General features: G+C 37.5%; 2 protein-coding genes across 2 annotated transcripts in view; one reads left to right on the plus strand and one right to left on the minus strand.

The window, feature by feature from the left end:
• Positions 1-4,177: 4,177 nt before the first annotated feature.
• On the plus strand, positions 4,178-12,140 carry LOC102684846 (tumor necrosis factor ligand superfamily member 14-like). Its single transcript, XM_015349027.2, has 4 exons — positions 4,178-4,381; positions 7,534-7,585; positions 8,122-8,187; positions 11,702-12,140. The coding sequence occupies exons 1-4, from the start codon at positions 4,178-4,180 to the stop codon at positions 12,058-12,060; spliced, it is 681 nt and encodes a 226-aa protein (XP_015204513.2). The 3' UTR covers positions 12,061-12,140.
• A 527-nt stretch (positions 12,141-12,667) lies between these two features.
• Positions 12,668-19,692, minus strand: part of dnm2a (dynamin 2a) — a 98,866-nt gene continuing 91,841 nt past the window's right edge. The window contains exon 22 of the mRNA XM_015349052.2: positions 12,668-14,572. Coding sequence (XP_015204538.1) covers positions 14,530-14,572 — 43 coding nt within the window. The 3' untranslated portion in view covers positions 12,668-14,529. The remainder of the gene's footprint in view (positions 14,573-19,692) is intronic.

Raw genomic sequence — 19,692 nt, forward strand, 5'->3', positions numbered from 1 at the left:
CTCAAAACCCTCTTCTTCAGAAAAGCCTTTACTTAACTGGTTCCATTCTTCACCCCCATGCTCTTCTTAGTACCACCATCTACAGTCTCCTCTATATATTGTAATTGTGTCTTATCTTGTGTATTCTCCTTATTTATTGTTGTATTCTTCTTATTTGTTATTGTCATCCAGTAAAGCGCTTTGAGAAGCCACCTTCAAAGGCTCTATATAAAATAAAGTTTATTATTATTATTATTATTAATGCTTTAATGTCCTAGCAGTTGATGTACCTGCCATCTTAATGCCCATGCAGAAAGATCTCTTCTCTGTTAGACTTTGTTAAGATGGTAGTGTTAGTGATAATCCTCTTTCTAGTACATCATGTGTCACCACAGTAAGAGATAGACCAATATTCATGTTCAGTACCTTTGCAGTCAGTTTAAAATGGCCAGAACTTTAGCGGAGTCTTTTATTGGCATTCTAGATAGACTTTTAGTGAAAGAGCAGTCTGGAGACACCCGCCAGTCTCTGACTTCCATCACAGTAAGCAGTATCTTGGCCGAATCTTTACAAAACATTATGGTCTTGTAATGAAGTGTTGGGTAGCAAAAAGAGCTAACCAAGGTCACTGTAAATGGGAAGATGTCATTTCTTTTGAATAACATTTGAATCAAGGTTTCATCAGTGCTTTGCTGCTGGATGATTCAACAGCTGTTGTCGAATCAGACATCAGCATGGGAGAGTAATTTATACAAAATTCAATTGAACAAAACTTAAGGAGGAGTTCTGATTATAACTTGTTTTTGTATGGGAAAATGTCATTGCTCATTGCTATGTGGGTGATATCTTGTGACCAATCCTTCCCACTTGGAAACTCACACAGCTCATTTTCCAACAGCACAGGGCTTAGTCTCATATAGCCAAAGGTATTCTCACACACACAGACTTCAGGTGTTGGACAGTTCAACACTTGCGAGATGGGTTGTCACGATTCACAGCATCCTCAACCACCGAACACTGCAGAATGATTGCCTCACTGCAGTATAGGACAGCTCTCCCAAGCATTTGAGGTGTGTGTAACATTTGCTTGTAGACATTATGAACTTGTGAGGGTACAAGGTGGTCATACCCTTAAGTAAGCATCAGTGATTTCGGCACATTCTCAAGACTTCTTTGACAGCCAAGGCAGACCACAGAAACCTGCGATTGTTCCTTCCGCTTATTGCAGTAATATACCAAACAAAGCGAATAATTTGTTGTATGAACTTTCAGGAAGTCCTAAAATGTTTCCTCTATTAGAACTGTGTGTGTATTGCCTCTCATTATGTATTCATTTATACACTCATGAATTAATGCACTGAAATAAGTGCATTAGTTTTATAATTTCAATATTGAAAATTCCTTGTTCTACAACATAAGCTGTTTTGTACATAAGAAAACAGAAGTGACACAGCACTTTTTCAGTAAACTTCTTAAAAACAAGATTTCAAAAGGGTGTTTTTATTCAGGCTTAGTCTTTGTTAAAGACCTTTGTAAAGATGTAACGAACAGTTCTTTCCGGACCCTATGCGGACGACACAATCCGAAGAAGTGGGGAAACACTGGGGAAACGTCATGCAGGAATACGGGGCTGACGACAGGGGGGCGTGTCCAAGGTGCGCTGGTGCACGGGGGAGGTGTGGCCGAGGCGAACAATCCAAAAGAGTAATCCTTAGAGAGTATCCAAACAAATGGGTAAATCCAAAACGAGGAGATCCATCAAAACCAGAAATTAAAACCAGAGGCCGGGTCGGAACCGGCGGACAGGGAACGGGAACAGAGATTAAAACCTTAACGGGACCAGGCGCTTCCAGGTCCCGGACTCGCACGATACGGAAACAGATGCAGAGCCCGGATGAGCGTCAGCGCCTGGCTTTTAAGGTGGGCTGGGAATAGGAATCAGGTGCACAGAATAAAGTCTAAAGTGAAAGGGCTGGAGCACCCTTAAGGAGGGGGGACGGTAACCGTGACAAAAGACCTATGTTAGAAATGTCCCAGCTTATCTGTATGGTTTATCAGCCTGTATGTTTCCAGCATCTTTGCTGCACATTCTATGTAATAATTCTTTAATAACAAAGATAGGTAGTACTAGAAGCATTACCTTCATATTACCACAAAATAAACTAACAAGGCAAAACAGCTTGTTTGGTTTTAAAGACCCTCAGATATTTTCCTCAAAGGAAAAAAAGTATTTGCATTGCTGCTGAGGGAAAACGTATCAGAAAAAAATTGCGAAACTATAGTGTATACTTATGAGGAATTATATGCAAAACCGGTTTTTGACTACTGAATAAAATCCTAAATTTCAGTCAATTTCACATTCAAATAGTTACAAGCGTAGCTGAACAGTTTGTGCCCTTTGACTTTCCTTCTGTTAGCGTAGCTTTTTCGCCACCTTGTGGTAAAATCAAGAATAAACAGAATGCCTAAAGCACTCTTTTGCATTACTTAATCATTTTGATTTTCCAATTGCCTTCAGTTGTTGTAATTTAATATTTACAAAACATTTTTTCTGTACTATGAAAAGAAAAAATGAAGATACTGGACAAAACAAACTATTCATTTTAAGCTGATGTTTTTTTGAAGATCATGAAACTGCTCAGAGATTGTATTATCAAGAACATTGAAAACATTCGGTAACAAAAATGTAATGGTATCTATCCTCAATGTTTTAATCAATGTCAGCGTTTTAAGTATTGGATGGTGGAAACTATATATTCAGACTAATTATTTTAGAACAACGAAGATGCCACCATCTAAAATACACCCTGGAATTTGTGGCATCATGGTGCTGTATCAGCTCACCCTGTTCTAGCAGATTAACAAATCCTAAAGGGAGAAAATTAGATATCAGATAAATCAATGACTTTTTTTTTCCTGCAGCTGACATCTTCTGTGTGTCTGTTTAAGCAAATTTTAAAGTGTGCCTTCTTCGCCTGGTTTAAGCACATGTATTTGCTCATGTGTTTTGTTGGATCTGTTAAAGCACTGATGCTTACAACCCAAGAGACCTTACACTGTAGCTGTCAACATTTAATTTTCAAATCTCTCCCATGGTTTAATCACACATATACCATTCATTTCTATTCTCAAGTAATAAATCTGGGTTTTGTTATATTTCAGTTTTTTAGCTCTGTGAGGCACAAATGACAGGAAAAAAGTGTGAACTGGATGGGGCTATTAAGAAGAAAAAGAAAAAGCTTATAGCAGTGAATATTTCAGTGACAGAGTGGTGCTTCCAAATGACGATGGCTGTGGGCTTTCTGTTTTATCTATAAAATGTACACACAAAGGAGATTTGCCCTTTCCTTCTTTGCATCTCCCTCAAATAGAACAGTTGACCATAATAAACTCCCTTAGTCAGGTTTCAAGGGGACAAATAGAGAATAATTCCGTGCTGAATTCCATGCTAAAGCAGAAAGAAGAAACAGAATATTTTGGCTGTTGAGCCATCTTCCAGTGACACTCGATCAAGGCTCATCAGCTGAGATGCTATGTCAGCATGGAATGAATCTCTACTTGTTCCTTTGTAGCAACCTCATACAGTTGCAGACTCCCATTCAAACCTAAGGAATTCACCCTAACAAGATCCGGTCAACGACAACAAGAGAAAAAGGATGTACCTCCTAGGCATAATAAGGAACAAGTAACTGACATTGGTCTGGTGAGGAAGTAGCAGTCCCGAGCTTCATGCACGATTCCCGAACAGAGAGTTTCAGAATTATGTGGAAGTACATGATACATTTGATTAAATTCAATGACAAATGAAAGACGTGCAGTTTTGGAGTAAGTTATTTTAATTTGTTTAAATATCACTGCTCTGGTCCCGCATGTCCACACAGTCTCTAATCAGACTCGGGAGGGACAGGGACAAACCTGTAAAGCCTCTGGGGAAGAGAAAGACAAAACAAAAACCTTGACTCAGTTATTTTGTTTATTGTTTTCTTTTCAAAAAGACAACTGTAACTACACTTGCTGTTGGAATTTGCCCCTTCAGTTCTTTGCCAGCTTCAAAGTAACATCAGTTTCTAAGGACACCTTTCTGTACTCAGAGCATTTTGCCTCTTTTAAACGGCTTTGTTACTGCCAGCTTTGGGAGGTCCAATGGCCTTCTCTCAAGAAGGTCTTACTAATTGGTTCAACAAATCCATGTGAAGCAATGGCTGACCCCAGTGTGGTTTATTCTTCAGTTTTTGTGGTGGATGGGAAGACCAGTGCAAGTCTGGATCCCCAGAAAAGACGGACAGGGATGGCACAGACGCTCCTCTTTGTGCTGCTGACCATGGTGCTGCTTGGGATACTGATTGAGGGTTATTTCATCTTCCAGCTGTGGACAAGAAACTCTCTAAGTACTGCCTGCAGTGTCTGGATTGGCATCAAAGGCTGAACTAACACTCTTTTAAACGGGACCCATTTTAACCTTTTGCCAAGAATCTAAACAATATCATAAGTCAAGTTAATAGGGTCCATTTCAATCAAATTTTTTTGTTCTAGAGAAAAATGTAGTTAAAAACCTGAAAGTGAACAGTAAAGACTAAATGTACAAATAGAATAAGATGCATATAAGAAACGGTCTTTATAATGGGGCATATGCTTCTGTCAAGATTTCTGCAGTATACAGTAAATTGTACTACAACTTTACATTTATAGGGCTGCTTTTCAAAGCATTTTGTTACTCTCCATTTTCTGAAAGTGGCTGCGAAATTGTTAAAGGGCAAATCTCTTGCAATTAAATGTTGTAGACATCGGAACAAAATGCCAAAGTTTTCACTCTTAAACATGATATTCTGAAAAGTGTTGCACTAGAGCATGCACTGGAAAGTTGTTCCGTCTATGCTAGAAAAAATGATAAAATGGATAAAACATTGAAGATTTATAAAGTTTAATTACAGTATGTGTACTTTTCATATGAACATTTAAAATGTCTAGATGTGTTTATGCCAGAATTTATTATTAAAGAAATGTGGAGAATTTTGAATGCCCATGTTTTTGGTACATTAGGTTATGCTACAATAGATTTATTAGACATGTTTCACATGTTAGACTGCACTAGCTAAACCAGTAGGAAATTCCCATGGTCTGTGTGCAAATCCTCTTTGATAGTCTATCTATATTCGTAAAGAGAGTTACATTGGGTATTGATATCCTCAGTTAACTAGGTTTGGCTGCGTTAGTATTCATCTAAGCAGGTACTGTAGGGAACTGATCTCATTAGCTAAAGCTGTGCATTGCATGTCCAACAACTGGTATAGCACAAGACTTAGGTGTCCATCAAGCACTGTTAGTCATATTGTTAATAATTTCCTGTCACTGACCACTATTAGTTACCAATCTATTGCTCATTATCCATTATTTCTGTTAATAAACAGCACAGCATCAAGTATGGTGCTCTGCCATTCACAAACTCAATGATGAACCCCTCAAGAAATGTCTTACAAAGGTGGTTGATGGTTGTTATGAAATGTGATTTATATGCTAACACAAAAAATGAATCAGCCTAATGTCCAGCATGGAATGCACGTAATTTAGAACATACCTTAACTACAAACATATTACAGTCAAAATACATGGGGCATTAATGCATTTAGTTTCCACAGAGCTGTGGTGGCTTTTACACCGGCTTTTCAAAGAACCATTTTGAAAGAGGAAAATGTTCGCTTGTTCCCCTTTGTAAAAACGTGTTGCTGGTCTGTTTCTAGGGTCATACTTTGGCTCATTGTTCAGTGACCATACACTGCCGTGTCCCAGCATGTGCTCTTATTTTCTGTTCCTTCGTTTTTCTGATGGAACTTTGTGACTCAAAGCTTGACCTCACTTTCCTTTACTCACTTGTGCTTGTGACAGAGGAGTTTGTCACAGGGTACAGATAGCACAGAAAATACAACATTCATACACCTTCCATTGAGTGGTTGCTAGATAAGTTCCTGAGGGTGCACACTCAGGGCTTGACTAGTAACTGCTATTACTTAATTTCATATACATTCATGTACATAAAAATACCTAATTTCACATACATTCAAATACTTAAACACAGGTGTGAGTGAGTATTGTGGTGTGAATGGAGAGCACTCTCAAAATGGATGTTACTCACTGTTTGTTTGGTGTCAGTACTTCTGGGGTGAGTCAACCTATGGTGGTCTCAAAAAGCCAAACCTAACCCCAGTTCTCAAGGGTTATTTATGGAAAGGGGAAAAACCACTTTGAAGTAGAGAAATGGTTTGCTCCAAAGGGGGAGGGGCTTACAAGCTATTTAAGCCGGCTCATCAGTTCAAGCGCTGGTTGCTGGTTGCTGGTTGCTGGTTGCTGGTTGCTGGTTGCTGGTTGCTGGTTGCTGGTTGCTGGTTGCTGGTTGCTGGTTGCTGGTTGCTGGTTGCTGGTTGCTGGTTGCTGGTTGCTGGTTGCTGGTTGCTGGTTGCTGGTTGCTGGTTGCTGGTTGCTGGTGTGGGGGACTGGGAGCACTGTAAATAGACTGCGCTTGTTTGCTTGGGTGCTTTTGCAGTGAAGGCAGTTTAGAAAAAAAAACTTGCTCAGGCCATTGTGTGACAGTGCTGTTCAGTAGTAGACTGACTGCCCCTCTGACAGCAGGTCCTTTCATAATTTCATAATGTGCTCCTAAAAAATCATCTTGATTTTGCTCACCCCCCAAAACATGTTTCAGTAATTTGAAGAACCTTTTTTTCATTTTCCATTTTCTTGTTTTGTAAAGCATTTGGAAATGCAAGTGGTACAGAGATTCTGTTTGAAAGAAAAAAACATTTTGTTCTGCAATGCTGTTTGATCTAGCTGGGAGATGGTTATCTACATAATTCAATCAGCTCCTAGCTTTTTTTACTCACTTTTGTTACCTTCCTGCCTTTATCGAGAGTCATGTTAAGGAAACATTAACTATAAAGCTCACATTTCAATAAACAAGTTCCTTACCATGTTTATTAGACAGAAAATATAGCACAGGAGCAAATAGCAGCTAAGGATGGTAGAATATCTTGAAAATATATTCAATTTCAATTAATCTCTGCCTGAATATATTAAAAGTTGTTTTGATATTCTCCCTATTAGGTTAGTGTATGAGGCCATGAATTTGAGGATGCCAGGTATTTTGTTATTTCCCGTTTCCCAATATTAGGACAGTCAGGATGCTGCTGTGCTGTGCTGTGGATGTCTATAAAAAAACTGTCGGTCTTATAGGTCTGTAAAATTCTGACTTCAATGTCTGATGGGAAGTGAAGAGAATCAGTCAAACTTACACAAGCAACACTACTTGTTGCTCCAACTCTGGTTGTTACATAATTCTTCGGTTGTCACCTAAGACTGTTGCTTTGTCACTTTTTGTGATGGAGTTTCTCATCTGGACCGCTAAGTGTTAGATAATGTTAATGTAGTGGTGTCTGAGCCTGCTCTGCATGTCTATACATAAATTAGACTTCCCACCTGCTTGTTTGTTTCCTGAAAAGCTTCATTCATTGTAGTTGGAACTCTAAGCGCAGAGAAATATAATCATAGCCTTTTTTTTTACAGGAAAAAGATAAGATCAGCTTCAACAAAAACAGTCTTCAAATGTCCATCCAAGGTAAGTGTTATTTAAGATCATTAAATGTAAAAACAAGTTGAAGAGAAGATATATCAATTAAGAAGTTGTATCAAGGTTTTCTTAACTGCATAAAAATGAAAACATAGTCAAAAACCTTTATACTTAGAATTCCAATGTATTCTTATGGTCATTTAAATATTCCACTTCATATGTGCTGAGCTGGAGGTGAGGATTATAACCTACTGTCCTCATAATAAGGTTTTGAAGAGATGTATATGGTAAAAATGCACTTTCCTTCTTGACTGAAATGAATTGTTTTAGAATCAGAATCAGCCTTCCACAGTAGAAGATTATGATTAAGTCTAACATGGGAAAAATTAATCTTTTTAAATCTTTTTAATGCAGCTGAGGCAGTCTTAGTATATCGCCTTCCATGCCATACATTAGTATATGAATATGTTCAATGTGAGATCCATGTTATTTTCTTTCAGAGCATTCAGTTTTCAGGTTATGTTATATAGGATTCAGACTTAATATTCAATTTATTAGCAATTTATTTTCTCTTTTTGATACAGATGAAAATGAAATAAAATCAATCCAAGCTGAATGGGATCAGAAAAAGCCCAAAGCTCATGTTACAGGTAAGAGTGGTAAATTAGATTGGTAAATTAGATTAATGAGCTGATAAATACTGGATTGTGCTGAAGACGTTTAGGATATATTTGTTAAATGCGCATGTGAATGACATTTAAAAACCTTGACTCCACACTATGCCGATGACCTGGTTATCAGAGCAGAATACAGGCCTGCCTGAGTCCTTTTCTCTGACTGCTAAAACTGAGAGAGAGTCCATGTGCTGTCAGAATCACAGCCAGCAGGTGTTTGGTTTGCTTTTCCAGATCTCACTAACACTTTGCACAGGGGCGATTGTGTAAGCCCCCCCTGCCTTGAAATGCGAAGATGTGTCACTATGACCTGAGTTATAGACAGACTCAGCCTTCTAAGCGTGAGACACATTTGTCCTTTATATACCAACCCTATCACCAATCCAGAGCTTTAACCTGTGTTTATAAATAACTATGTTGCTGACATACAAAACGCCAAAGGCCCATACATTAAAAACCACAGGCTGAGCTGACATTTCAGCTTCTGCAGTATGTAGTTGTAGCGCAGGTGGGCTACCCATACATTTTCCACGTGGAACCAACCCCCTCTCATACTCAATGGCTTATACAGTATGTCTTCTAAGATGATAGCAGTATGTTTTTTTTCAATTAAGAGTTGAAGCTTTGTGGTTATCATATATTAATAAATTATTTATAACAGCATTATTAAACAGGGATCAAAATTTAATGAAAAGGTACACTAAAGATTATATGCTTCTATTGTTGAGCACATAATACGTAAGTTGATAAAATAAGAAATAAGTAGTAATATATCACTAAATTTAAGATCTTAACTATTAGAAGTGTAATAGGTATATAAATGTTATATTGTCACTACTCTAAGGAATTCATGCTGATTTTGTTCACTGTATTATAACATTTATATACTATTATATTATAGTATAAAACTATTTATAGTATATAGTATTATATATAATAATTTGTTACATTTTAATAGGTTTTTTAAATGAAGTTGAAAAGATTTTTGCAGCAGTTGAAAAGCTGACCCATTTTTTCAGTCTCCAAATAAAATCCTGCTGGAGATCTTAAATGATACCTGCATGAAACAATACAAAACATTTAAACATTTTCCCTAATGTATTCTGTCTCTTGCAAGATTTGTAACTACATTTTTACATATTTCAGAAATATTCCTTCAGATGCTACTGACGAGTGAATTTAGTTTAGTTGCCCAATGTTCCATAATCAAGTCAATGAGATAATATGAATTATAAATTAAGCCAAGTTAAAATTATAAACAACAGTGCTAAGTCCTTATTTAGAAAAGTTTGTTGGCCACAATGACAAAATTAACATTTCTGTGCAGAAAAAGAGTGCTTAAAAAGTGCTGGAATCTGGAATCGGGTGTTTAATTCTCACACTGGGTAATCTAAAGCACTGGAAAATATTAAAAGTTACTGATTAAGTTAAATTTTTAAACCAGCGGACTATTTTTAGATTAATTATGATTCAACGTAATGTAGCGGCGAGGCTTAATAATAAGAAAGAATTAAGTGTTCTGGGCTTTCCCAAATGAGGCCCCATTTCTCTGTTCATCTCTGTGGTGCAGCCACAGAGAAACTATTCATGCAGGCTGATTTAAGGTTCCTGATAAGGACAGCTCCCAAAGGGGGATGCACTTAGCTAAGCCTGGCTATCATGATCAATGGTCATCCATTGGAGCCTATTTGTCTAGGGAGTGCCAGATGGACATCTGGACTGCATTCCTAAGTGTCAGGAGTAAGTGACTCATATCTCACCTTGATCAACCAATCAGGGACTGGTAGGGCCGAGTAACCCACGTGGGACTCTGATGCCCATGGAACTTTCAGCCAATCAATGAGCTGAAGTTCCTCCAGGTAAAAACAGGCAACACAGAGAGCCTGTGAGATTCAGTAAGATTCTGGAGAGGATTCTGTGGACTGTTCTAAAGGGAATTCAAAGGAGAATTCCAGGGCAGGACGGCCCAAGAGCAGAAGGCTCCCAAGGGCAGGACATTCTCGCAGCGCGCCTCCTGACCATCCTGAGACTCAGCCCGGACAACCACGGAACGGCCAGTGTGTCCGAGTGCCAGAACTTTCCTTTGTTCTAAGAGTCTAGAGTGGAGGTAGCCAGAGAGTAACCAGCAGCAGGCCTCGTGAACAGGTCGGAACTGTGGACAGCTGAATCACTATTCAGAACTAGCTCTTCATCAGGAACGAACCGGTCCTCTTCCTGACTTGCTGGGACCCACAGTCATCTTTTCTCCTGTGCGCAAACTTTGCTAGTTAAAGCCAACACTAACTAGCTGGTCAGTGAGCATCTGCAGCGCACCGTCGCAAGCCGCACAGCACAGCCTGGCACGGAGCCAGAGAGCGCGGATTGGACAGCAACAGCCTGCAACTGTTTCTTTGTGCCGGCAGGAGATCTGAATCCCCAGAAATTGGATGAGTATTTAACTTCAATGCATTACAGCTCGAGAATTCAATTGTTATCCAACCAGTTGATATCAATTTAATTCCTAAGAGTTATGTACTTGTTTTGAGTATCTAATGTAGAAGTTATAACCAAGTTCATTTATGAAACGGTCTTAATGAATGATATACTGAACGTATGTCCTCTTGATATATGTAACTCTTTGTAACTGAATGAATATATATCTTTTGTATTCTGATAACCCTCTCGATAAGATCTGTTAGGTTTATATGCATATTCTATGTATTAATAAATGTATCCTCGTGTATTAGTACCTGTGTGTGCGCGTTGTTTGAGTTATGTCGCATGGTTGGATTCTAAAGCCATCAAAAGAATCAACTTTGTGATTTACTGCTACAATTAATAATTGTCTCAGTAAATGCCCAAACCCTACAGAACTGGTGCCTTCAGAGACCCACTACATTTAATTTGCTATGGCAACGTTACATATTTGGCGTCCCTGAGCCGGTTTTCTTACAGTAAGAATACAATAAGAAACTATAATAGTGTGATTTCAGGACTACAAATTTAGAACATCTCACAAAATAGCCACACAAAGGCTGCAAACTATCAAGAAGTAGTTCATTCTACTAAAAAGAAAAGGTGAAAGGAAAAATGCAATGTTTTAACTGTACAGCAGTCTTCAGATGTGAGGGCTCACACTATACGCACCACTGATCAACTCTGACAGTTACTCAAAAGTTAAGGTCAATTTACTCTGAAACAGAAATTTCAGTTACAAATAGCAAATAATTGTAATGCAGTAATTAAGGAATAATGCATTTATTACTTTTAGGCCTCTCTTTAAAAGATTAGGAAATATTGGAAAAAAATAAAATAGCATTAGTTAAGTACAACACCATTAGAATCTAAATCAGATCAACCTTTATTTTTAAAACTTTAGCTGTGTTCATTTAACACTTAGTGAAAGGATATACAGTATCGTAGTTATGAAGCACATTATGTAAACAGATGGTCTAGATCTAGGAAAGGATTCATTGTCAGAGTAACAGTTTGGATGCTTCTTGTTTTCCAGGCTGTAACTGCAATGCCAGTAAAGAAGGAAAGATGTTCTGGGAGTCTGTGAATGGAGATGCCTTCACACATGCGATAGACTACAAAGATGGTTCCTTGGTCATCAAGACTGAAGGCTATTACTTCATTTACTCAAAAATCTTTAATGGTCAAATGGATTGTAAAACCTCAGCCAAAGGAACTTTTAAGCACAGTGTTTACAAGTCAACACAGTGGTTTCCTGGAGACCTGGAGCTCATGAGCTCCAAGAGGTACCACTGCAGAAATGATAAAGAAGACATGTTAGACATTAGCTTTCTGGGAGGAATCTATCATCTCAAAGAAGGGGACCAGATTTTTGTGAATGAAAAAAGTGAATGAAAAAATTGTTATCCGGCTGCAATCTACCTCTCAAAACTTCTTTGGAGCTTTTCTGATATAATATTGTGCCTCCTTATTCATGCCTGTACAACAGCCATATGAGCAGCTGATAAAATTATCTCTGCTTCTCTTAGTTCAGAACTACCTTAAAGTTTCAAAAAGCAGAGTTGAGTAGTTTATACCTACTTATGGACTGGACAGGAGCTTGTGGTGGTTACATAGTTTTTCCCTGATTCATGGTTCCACGTGAATTCTAAAGAAATCCATTGCACTGACTTTGTGAAGCCTATTGAATATTGTACAGAAGACCACTTAGTACAGTACTGAATCATGTACTATGGTTTCTAAAGCTGACCTAAGGTGTAATCGAGTTTTTATCTGTGTATGTGATTAATTATAAATTGGAAAAATTGTATTTGTTACTTTTGTTATTTTACTATTATTACTGTGTGCAACCTAAATTTTAAATTATTCTAAAATATATATTTTTGGCACCACCTTTAAAACATGTAATAATCCAATCACACCTTCAGCATCCACAGACACTGATCCCAGAAAGCAAACCGTTAAAATGAATTTATAAACACTTAAAAATTGTTGTGGACTATTTTTTTTTAAATTGTAACAGGATAAGATTTTATTGAAAACAAATAATTACATTCATTTTTTTACAAGTTATCATTTAAAATAGGGAATATTAGAGACAAAGTGGAATGGCACTGCAGTTTTGTTTTTAAAAAGTGAAACCCAGGCAAATATAAAGACCCCAGGGCATTTAACATGTTTAAACAGGCTTCTCTAACAGACAACCTGGTACTGTTCAGATCACCTGAGCTAATGAGCCGAACTGTAAACGTAGTTTGGTGTACAAAAGCAAGCTTGCAACAGGCATATCTGTACAGTGATGGTGTAAATAATGGAAAATTTCATTCTAATTACTGTTTTGTCACATTACTGAATGTGCCAGCATATTTTAATACGAAACACGTGGTATGAAATTTCTAGCTGTGCTCCCCAGGAATGTTTAAAATATAGATTTTGAGCTACAGTACATTGCAATTGTCTCTATTCATTCTTTGACAGCATGAGGCTATTTTACAAGATCGATACCGTACCAGTGTGTTTCTTAACTCCAGCCATACAAGAAGAAAACATTCAACAGCAAAAAGAAGGTTTGTCATGAGTGTCCGAATAAACTTTTGATGCCAATTCAGCTTTGATAAAGTTAGTTTGAGCTGGTGTGACCTGAGCAGAGTTTAAACAATTGAACAATTGTATGACTCTTAATTACAACACTAGTTTACAAACATCCAGAGAATGTATAATGAAAATTATTTAGCATTAAAATTAACTAAATGTGTTCTTAATTGTTGTATTATAAGGTATATCCGGTAACACAAAATTTGCAGTAACTCATTTGTAGTTATTTGTGTGACAAATCATTTGGACAAAAAAAATCAGTGTACAATATCATACCCTCAGCTGTCTACCGAGTATAGTATTTCGATTAATAAAACAAAGAGGAAAAATGACCTAGATAAGAAGTAAGAGTTTTTAGAAAAAATACCAGTTGGTGTACAAAAGCTGTTAGATTTACATTACAAACTTTTCTCTAAGCTATTTAATTGCTTGGAAATCCATCTTGTGCCAGTTTTGAAAGAACATCTCAAAATAGAATAAACAATTATCATCTCCTAAACCTCAGATTCACTTACATCATTTCACAATGACTGGTAAAATAAAAATAATTTGCAAATGCAGGCTTCTAAGCAAGATATTTTACTGTTCTTCACCTAATTGTGTTCCCATTTAACACAAACTAATTACATTAGAATCATTTAGCTGAGGAAATCACAGAGTTGAAATATAAACAATGTGTTTTCAGCATGTAAAAAGCAGCTGTCTTCACCAGCAGAAAAGTAAAAAAGGCCTTCATTTGATCAATAAAAAACTGGAATATAGTCTTAAAAAGATTCTTACTACTTAGGGTTAGATTAGAAAACAAAATCCACCAAACGATAGTTCATTCCATTCTCACAATATATAATTCGTGGCTCATCGAAAACCAATCATTCAATTAAAAATCTCTAGGGCTGCAATATTTATTCTAAGAAAATGTCTTCTGAATAGTGTGTGGAATAAATGTAATGGGGAACATCTGCTGCTGAATGGCCCTTAAGTCGTACATCGAACAATTGGAAATCACATCTTTAGGAATTGATGATGTAACAACTGCTGGATTATGGCTCTCCAGGACCAGGGTCACAGGGATGTTTTTTTCTGAATTGTGCAAATTACTCATATTATTAATTTCCTGTATAGCCAGAAGTTTGTCCATAAGATTTGAAAACTCTTCTGCTCTCTTAAGGTAAAGAACTGAAAATTGTACTGCTAATATTTGATTGATTTTCATAACCCAACATAATAATGCAGGGATGATCTTCAGAGATGGAGTGTCCAATCTTCTGTTCATCTGGGGTTTGGTCTAGAAGGTATGTTTGGAGGAAGGCGTCTAAAAACAAAGAAAAGCACAATAAATAGACTTAGACTTAGACTAGGCAGATTTCTAGAGAAATGTTGTCTGAAAATGTCTCCATCATGGAGGGGACATCAGTCTAATGCAGACTGCACACACAGAAACATAACAGACACATGTCTTTGAACACACATTTGTGAAGGACAACTGGACCTCCTCAATAAAACACACAATGGCAAAAACTGGCCACTGAGAAAACATGCAGACTCGACATAGAAGGTGTGATCCCCAAGTATCCAAGAACTGTGAGAGTAGTGTAAACTACTATATTACCATTTGCATATTTACCGTTGTACTAATACATAATACCGGGTGTAAGGAGAACCTTAAACATGGGTACTGGAACATTTGACCTTAGGATTCAAATGTTGCTTGATAAGTCAACTTTGAGAACCTTTTGAGCACTCTGAGACAGTGCTCAACTATCAGACAATGCATACATCCTGGGAAGAGTGATGCTTAAAGGAAAAGTTTAATTATCTACACAAAATATTTTAAATGCAGGCAGTAAAACATAAACTATAAATATAAAGATGGAAATGCTGAGCTAGAAGAGACTGCTCACAAACAAAACTAGGGTGCTGACATTGACATGTCATTTACATCAATTATGCAATGTGAGGGAGCAATTAACAAGGCAAACCGAAGGTTAGGATACATACTGTAATTAAAAGCAAAGAACTTAAATTAAGGGATGTTATGTTAAAATTGTACAACACACTATTGTTTTCTTGACCTCCAATATGCCACCTGAAAAACTGTGATAGTGCTTGAATAAACTCCCCGATTTTGACGATAAAAATCTCATGTTAGGCTTTACAACCAGGAAGGAATAAATAATATAATGTAAGAGGTTACCTACATGACCATGCTAACCATGCTAGGATAACCCCAGTAGTCCTTGGGCTAGTTCAATTTTTTAAAGCTATACCAGCTTAGATTTCTTTCTTTCTCACAAGATACAATTCCATATTTCAGAATGATTTTATATATGCACACCTCATTCTACAAACCGTTTCATGAAAATCTGCTTACCTTTATTGAAAGAGAATTTATTGAAAGAGAATTTAAAGAGAATTAAACTCCTTTTCTGGAATGTGATTCACAAAATGAATAGGCTTTATTTCTGTATGATTTCAGTGGAGAGAGAATATATACTTTGCAGTATATCTAAGTAAGAAGGTCTGTTTTGCATGACCACATTACTGCATATTAATGCCCATGATGAACTGAGTCTTCATATGGCTTTAGGTTGTTTATTTTCATTGTTTTTTTTACTAAATATAAAAGAAGCCATTTTTTATAAATCATTAGCAAAAAATGAATACAGACTGAAACACATTCATGCCTGCTATTATAGCTATTACTATTTTGTCAGACATATAATAATTAATAATAATATTACACAGTATAATTAATACTATTTCATTTGACAAAGGTGTAGCTGTTACATTATACATGGATTTATACAGGAAAAGACTAATCACTCAGTTTTTTGTCTGGATGTCTTTCAGGGGGCATGAGAAGTTAGAAATTACAAATCGACCAAGACTGCCACTGCGAGTTCATTTAAGCAGAAGGAGGGGTGCTTTGTCATAGTTCCTGTCAACATTCACAGTCTAATCATATTTTCAATGTCTATGGTGATATCTCACGGTTGCAAATACCTAGATCAAAGTTAACAAGACAGGCATTTGCATTTTTCTTTCACAGAGAACACCATTTTGCACACATACAAATGCTATTATTATTATCATTATTATATATTATATCTATTTTTGAACCATTTCTGCCAGTTCAGGGTTCCATGCGAGTCGGAGCCTATCTTGGCAAGCAATGGACACAAGATGGGGTACACCTGTCAGAAGGGACGCCGGTCTATCACAGTGCACACACAGACACAGACACTCTCAGCTGGTCCAGTTTTACTAAAAGCCTGAACCTACTAGTATATTTTGGGCTCTGAGAGGAAACCCATAGAAACACCAGGAGAACATACAAACTCACAGACACACAGACTGCATCCCAGGAATTTAACCCAGGGCCCCAGTGTTGAGTCGCCCTTATTATTATTTTTATTATTACTAATGTGGCTTCTGCTTTAAACCGATGCAATTTCTTATTCTTCACACAGGAACCTTGGTTGGGTTTGCTGGAGCAGCAAGAGGACAGCAGCAGTGAAACTCTGGTCAGGGTTTCATAGCCCTAGGTTCTAATCTGGGGGCCTCCAGCTCTGCTCCTCGACATCCACTAAGTCACATCAAGTCCTAAGGACCTCTAACAAGTCAAGTGTGGCCAATTAAAGGGGAACTGTAATGCTATTTCGGGGCTATAAAGAATCTATATCCTACAATTCAAAACAAGGCAACAAAACTTCCAGTGATGTAAAGCGACCCTATTACACTGTAAATAAGCAAGCATGTGAACACATCTCTTTTTTCTCGCTGTCGCCTGTGGAAAGATCATGGCTTTGTGACAAAATGAAGACCATACAATAGTCCACGATTTTGTGCTTAATTCAGAATTCGTAAATTGCAATTCTGTCAATTCATTTGTTACCAAAACTAAATAACCAGTCTAAGAATTTTTTAAGCAGGTGATATGCCATATTATGTTAAATAGAAATTATTAAGAATAAAAAAAGAATTAACCTTCAATCTTCCATGACCAAATTTTTGGTGAATTGGAAGATTACTTGCTTATTGAATTGATAACAGCTGCTGCCAATCTTCAGATACAGGTGGTCTGGATTCTCCAGTGGACCCCTGGACAGACTGGACTGGGGCTCTGCAGGACCAGGGTCAGAGACCCCAGCTCTATTCCACATTGCTGCCCCAAAAAACCACATTAGACTGACACATATACTGTATATTGACAACTCACTGGGTAGATGCATTTTAAAAAGTCAACTTGAAGCTGAAACAATAGTCATTTTGCATTTAGTATACAAAATGTTTTATTGTTTTCTCATTTGTAGTCTTCTGACATCTTTATGTGTATGACTGTGAATTTCTGTGTACTGTAACAAGTACACAAGAGTACTGTAAAAAGAAATTATTGAGCTGCCAAGAGGGGGGTGACATTTTTCTCTTACCTTTACATAATGTGAGTCAGTAGCAACAAATTCCAATTCAATGTGGAAATCAGTTTTTGATAAGATGACAGTAACATATGAATAATGTGGAGAGTGACCCTCACTCACTGTACTGCAGAAAACCAAGTCTGAGGGTTCAGCACATCATGTAAAACTGCCAAATTTGAACATTTTAGACATATTTTATGGGCAGACCAGTGGTTAGCATTACTGCCTTGCAGCACTGGGGCCCTGGGTTCAATTCCAGGCCTGGGGTGCCATCTGTGTGGTTTGTAGATTCTCCCTGTTGTTTTGTGGGTTTCCTCCCACACACCAGAGACATTTAGGTAGGTTAATTGGCTTCTGGGAAAACTGGCCTTGAAGTGAGCATGTGTGTGTGTGTCTATGTGCCTTGTGATGGACTGGCGTCCTGTTCAGGGTGGACCCTGGTTTGCCCCCCATTGCTTGCTGGGATAGGCGCCAGCTCCTCTGTGACACTGAATTGGAAGAAAATTGATGGATGGACACAAAGTATCTGAAACAAGATCTTATAGAGAGATCAGAGTGCATGTACAGAGGTTTGTGAAGCTAGATGTTTCTGCATTTCTTCTGGCAGAAAAGGGTTTTTCTGGTCTCTGTGGATTGGTACGAGTGCAGGGTTTCATTGCAACTCAGTTCTTTATGAAGTAAACCAGTTATTACTGCCCTGTTTGCTCCAATTTATCTCCCAGCTCCTTATGAAATGATGCTTTCAAGGGACATAGAAAACCTGCAGATACACCAGACCTCCGAGACCAGGCATAGACACAATGGTAACTCATGTGAACGTCTGGTTTTCCCACTCCTGTATCATGCAACAGATGATCTATACATGTGTCTTGAAAAATGTAGGAAACTAATAAATTAATTGGAAATATTTTGTTTCCCAGCTTGAATTTGTTGGAGATTTCAAACTTTTTCTTATCCACTTAACAACATTGACATATTTAGGTGGGTAGCTGCGTCAGCATGCGTAGGCTGCAAAGGAACAAGTGCTGAAAAAAAGAAGAAAGAGAACACGTTTCGGCCGTGGAGCCTTCTTCAGGTGTGTGTCTTCACACCTGAAGAAGGCTCCACGGCCGAAACGTTGTGTTCTCTTTCTTCTTTTTTTTCAGAATGGAATTAACCTATTGACATATTTAGACAATTTCCGCCTGGAATTTCCTCCCCCTTAAACATTTGTTGTATCTCTGCAGCAGAACATAGCAGGAGCCTGGTTCAGGTCTTAAATTGAAGCTAACCCCCTTGCCCTTGAGTGTGAATAGTCAAATTTCTTATATTTCTTAATGTGTCCACTCAGCAGACAAACATATGAAAAAAAAACCCAAAAAACAGCTGGCAAACATGTTTTTTGGGTCTTCAGAGGTCAGATTTTTCAACTATATGCATGTCAAGGGCCTGGGAATGATTTGAAAACCTTGTTCTAGGTGACTTAGCTTGGATAAAAATCTGGGACAAATTGATCAATTAGAAAAAATTCTACATCATGTTTTGTGAGGACTGGACCTGGAATGAAATTAATAAATTAATAAAAAATCATGAAAATATTGAAAATAAGAATAATAACCATTGCAATTGCTATAAAAACCTTTAGACACTGCTAGAGAGCCTTTATCTGCTGTTATGCAATGAAAATAAACCTCAGAGTTGCCTTCTGGTGTGGAAAAAATGGTGCACTGATAAGTGCTGATTGATTACCCCTTCTGAGTCCATGATTGACAGCTAAAAATGCAGCCTGAAGCTTCTAGAGGAAGTCTCACCCCCTAAGGGCTCTTAATGGCTGAAAATACAATGAATGACAGCGGTTTTTACCAATCAAATCGCCTTATTTCTAGCGGTCGTTCTTCAAACATTTACTACGTAATCAATAACGTTTACTAGTCTCTAGCTCTTGAGATAAACTAGTCTGGGTTATTTTGGATATATATCATGCTCCAGAATAAGGTAAAAACATGAAATATATATATTTGCTGGGTTTTGCTTT

Source organism: Lepisosteus oculatus, chromosome 11 (assembly GCF_040954835.1).
Source record: "Lepisosteus oculatus isolate fLepOcu1 chromosome 11, fLepOcu1.hap2, whole genome shotgun sequence".
NCBI classification, from domain to species: Eukaryota; Metazoa; Chordata; class Actinopteri; order Semionotiformes; family Lepisosteidae; genus Lepisosteus; species Lepisosteus oculatus.